This window comes from Monodelphis domestica, chromosome 4 (genome assembly GCF_027887165.1).
Source record: "Monodelphis domestica isolate mMonDom1 chromosome 4, mMonDom1.pri, whole genome shotgun sequence".
Lineage (NCBI taxonomy): Eukaryota > Metazoa > Chordata > Mammalia > Didelphimorphia > Didelphidae > Monodelphis > Monodelphis domestica.
Window position 1 is genome coordinate 299,154,135 of NC_077230.1, and position 4,067 is coordinate 299,158,201.

General features: G+C 50.7%; 1 protein-coding gene across 1 annotated transcript; it reads left to right on the plus strand.

The window, feature by feature from the left end:
- Positions 1–1,756: 1,756 nt before the first annotated feature.
- GSX1 (GS homeobox 1) lies at positions 1,757–3,791 on the plus strand. Its single transcript, XM_007495257.2, has 2 exons — positions 1,757–2,831; positions 3,169–3,791. Exons 1-2 carry the CDS (start codon positions 2,174–2,176, stop codon positions 3,540–3,542), a joined length of 1,032 nt encoding a protein of 343 aa, XP_007495319.2. The 5' UTR covers positions 1,757–2,173; the 3' UTR covers positions 3,543–3,791.
- Positions 3,792–4,067: the final 276 nt, after the last annotated feature.

Sequence of the window (4,067 nt, forward strand, 5' to 3'; positions counted from 1 at the left end):
TCAATATTCTTTCCCAGTAGCTTTGGGCTTGCTGTGCATTCAAAGGCCGTTAACCCCTTCCTTCCCAATTGAGATGGACGTAATCTGAAATAAACCCTAAGGTCTGGCCCTCAGAACTAGTGGAGCTTGGCTAGACTTCTGGAAATCGCAAGCGCTGACCCCCTCCTGAGGCCTCTGGAGAGCCTCCCACTCCTACCACCCCCAAAGTCCTCTAGTTTCTCTACCTATCCCTTCAGCTCTTCCAGCCCGCCACAGTCCAACGGGGAGGTTTGCTTCGTTCCAGCCTTCAGCTCTAGTCTCTGTAAATCCACATTTCCAATTTCCAAACGAGGCGATAGCAACAAGATCTGATGGATAGCTTTGTGAGCCAGCTCTGAGATGGTTTTCTGACCATCTTATCTGGCAAAAGGCCTATATATTTGAGGATGTCCATGGCCTAGAATTCTAATGGAAAAGAAAAGAAAAAATAGAGCATCGGTCATTTCTAGATAAGATTGAGTTCTTAAAGTCTTCCTGGGAATTTTATTCCCCCATGCCTCCCCCCTACTTTAAGAACTCTTTTCTCTGGCATTAGAGATCTTGCTTTTTAATCGGTTATATTTTTGTGGGAAAGAAAAAGAAATTAAAAATAGTGCCTGTCTCTTGGTCTTTGGTAGCTAGTTCTTTAGGACGCTGATTTAAAGCATCTAACAAGCTTCATCTTAAGTTTCACACTGACAGTATTCTACTGCAGGCTCAGAGCAGTGTTTTTGCCCAAAACATAAAAACATAGAGGCTAGAGTTTTTTTTTTAATCTGTTTCTAAACTCTAAATATTTGTGCTAATTTTCCATTGTATGGAAAAAGCTCCTGGGTGAAACTGCTTTGAGACGATTTAAAAAGCTGGAGCCTGTATAAACAGCGCAGGGCGTTTGAAGTTGTTTAACTATTGTGTATCCAGAAAGAGGGGAGTTAAACTGCAGGAGCTCGCTCCCATTTCTGGATACACAATAGTGTGTGGAATAGCCAATCTGAGGGAAAGCAGCACTAACACAGAACCTAAAACGCAGTTTGTTTGCTCGTGATTAATAACAAGTGGTAATAGCACAAGTGGATTTATATTAAAACATATTTATATATGTGTGTGTAGAAAGAGCCTAATCGAGAAATAGAGAGGAGAGAATGGGAGGGGGGCATAGGGGGAGGGAGGGAGGAGAGAGAGAGAGAGAGAGAGAGAGAGAGAGAGAGAGAGAGAGAGAGAGAGAGAGAGAGAGAGAGAGAGAGAGAGAGAGAGAGAGAGAGAGAGAGTTGACTTACTATATTATTTGAAGATGTTACGCCGGTTGGTGGATTCGAGAGGTGTGTCCGTACACCTTCAAGGTTTTTAAAATCATATTTCCCCTTTTCTCCGTTAGGCAGTTTTTATAAAATGAGGAGGAGATTAGCATTTCCCATCGAATAAAAAACTGAAGGAGAAAACTAAATTCATCCCCGGCTCTTTAACAAAGACCATTCGTTGCAGACATCACAAAAGTTGAGAATATAGGGAAACTTCAATTCAATAGAACCAGTACAGCTATAAAGGTTTCCGTAAGTCGTTTCCTTCCTCTCAGCCCACCCCACCTCCCCCTACACTCTTCTTATGCCCACAACTTGAGACTTGAAGCAGACACAGGAAAAGGACATGCTATTCCACAGGTGGAAAATACTGGCCAGGAGCCTCGGCAACGCCCTGGTGGACCCGAGCTGGATAAAGGTAGGTTCGTGCAGTGAGAATTAGATTGGAAAGGGAAAATGGGATTGGAAGGTGGAAAAGGTTGTAGAAGTGGGGATGAGATGGAAAAAAAATGGGCTGAAGGAGCAAAAGACGGTGGGGAAAGAGGAGAATAGAATGCAAAATAATAAGTGAAACGGGCCAACTGAAGATGGAAAAAAAAAAGCAAAAAGGGGTGGGGAATAAAGAGAAAGAAAAGAATATTAAATCGCGGGAGAATGAGAAAATAAACCCGCAAAAGGGAGAGGAGGGGGCGAGGGCGCCAGTTACGGCGTGGGTGGGGTTGACAAGAATAGAGTACATTATGCAGTTCATTTAGTTAACAAGTGAAATAATGAGGAAGCGTGCAGAGTGAATGCCAAGAGAAAAGGCACAAAAAGCCTATTGAGAGGCCTCCGCCGCTCCTGGCGTAGCCCATCACATGGCAATAGTCCTATTTAAGCAGCGCAGTCAGCGCCTTTCAGCACCAGTAGAACTGGCCAGCACCCCCGGGCTCTCCCGCAGCGGCTCTCCAGCGGCGGCAGCAGTAGCAGCAGCAGCAGCAGCAGCAGTAGCAGTAGCAGTAGCAGTAGCTGACCGCAGCAGCAGCAGCAGCAGCAGCAGGCGGGGCCCGGCCGGAGCCGTAGAGGGACTGACGCGCTGGGAAGGACTGGGGCCTAAGGTCATGCCACGCTCCTTCTTGGTGGACTCGCTGGTGCTGCGGGAGGCTGGGGAAAAGAAGGCGCCCGAGGGTAGCCCACCCCCGCTCTTCCCCTATGCAATGCACCCCCCGCACGCCTTGCACGGGCTCTCGCCTGGCGCCTGCCACTCGCGCAAGGCCGGGCTGCTGTGCGTCTGCCCGCTGTGTGTCACAGCCTCCCAGCTGCACGGGCCCCCGGGGCCACCAGCCCTTCCCCTGCTCAAGGCGTCCTTCCCCCCTTTTGGCTCGCAGTACTGCCATTCGCCCCTGGCCCGTCAGCACTCCTCGGTCTCCTCCGGGGTCAGCCACGGGCCGGCCGCCGCCGCTGCAGCAGCCGCTGCTCTCTACCAAACCACCTACCCCTTGCCTGACCCCAGGCAGTTCCATTGCATCTCCGTGGGTAAGCATCACCCTTCCAGTTCCCTGGATGAGAATGAGGAGAGCAGGGTGTAGGAGTAACGGGAGGAGTAAAGGGTGAATGAAGTACAGCTGAGTCCTGGGTCATGCGGTGTCGGGGAGGAAAAGGAGGGATGGAGGTGAGGGGCGGGGTGCGGGGTGGGGGGTCGGATGAATCCAGAAACGCTCTTCAGTGGGCATCAAGGATTCCAAGAAGGGCAAGGTCCCAAGGCAATGGAGTTGCCCTGGAAAAGGGGAGGGGAGGGGGGCAGGGATCTGCAGAATTGATGTATAGAGATCTGATCTCTTATTTCTCTGGTCTTCTTCCCCCGCCCCCTCAGATAGCACCTCCAGCCAACTGCCCAGCAGCAAGCGGATGCGCACAGCCTTCACTAGCACACAGCTTCTGGAGCTGGAAAGGGAGTTTGCCTCTAACATGTACCTGTCCCGACTTCGCCGCATAGAGATCGCCACCTACCTAAACCTGTCCGAAAAGCAGGTGAAGATTTGGTTTCAGAACCGCCGAGTCAAACACAAGAAAGAGGGCAAGAGCGGTTCTCACCGTGGGGGCGGCGGGGGCGGGGGCGGAGGCGCGCCCCACAGCTGCAAGTGTTCGTCTCTTTCTTCTGCCAAGTGCTCAGAAGACGACGACGAACTTCCCATGTCCCCGTCCTCGTCGGGAAAGGATGAACGGGACCTTACTGTAACTCCATGAGACTCCAGGTTCCCCTGGTACTACCCCCAACAAGCCCAAGCACTCTCCCTTCTACCTGAGAAACTGAGCAGAGAGGCAGGTGCTGGGGACTCCCAGCGCTCTCACACTCCTCCCTTTATCTAAAGCCAAACGCAGCGCTCGGATCTAATGTGGTTTTATAGAGGCCGGAGGATCAGGCTAGTGCGCTGCGCTTTTTAGAGAACTGGCGTCGTCTTCCCACTGCCCAGTCCCAGCGCCATTACAGAGTGCCTGAGGGGCTCAACTCAAGTTGAACTGTAAAGTTAAAAAAAAAAATACTGTAAAAGGCTCCTAACTCCTCTGGTGTTTAGTTGCCAAGCGACCGGCCTGTCTTTAGTGATCCCTCTGTCTTCGCCTTACACCAGCGTCTTGCTGGCCACAGGTCACCTTCTCCTTGGTCCCTCTCTTGAAGACTTGTTGCAACATTTATGTCGCTTCCCTTTAATTATGCGTGTTTTCTGTGTTTGCCTGGTTTTCACATCCCTGGGCAGTATTCTGCTTCATATT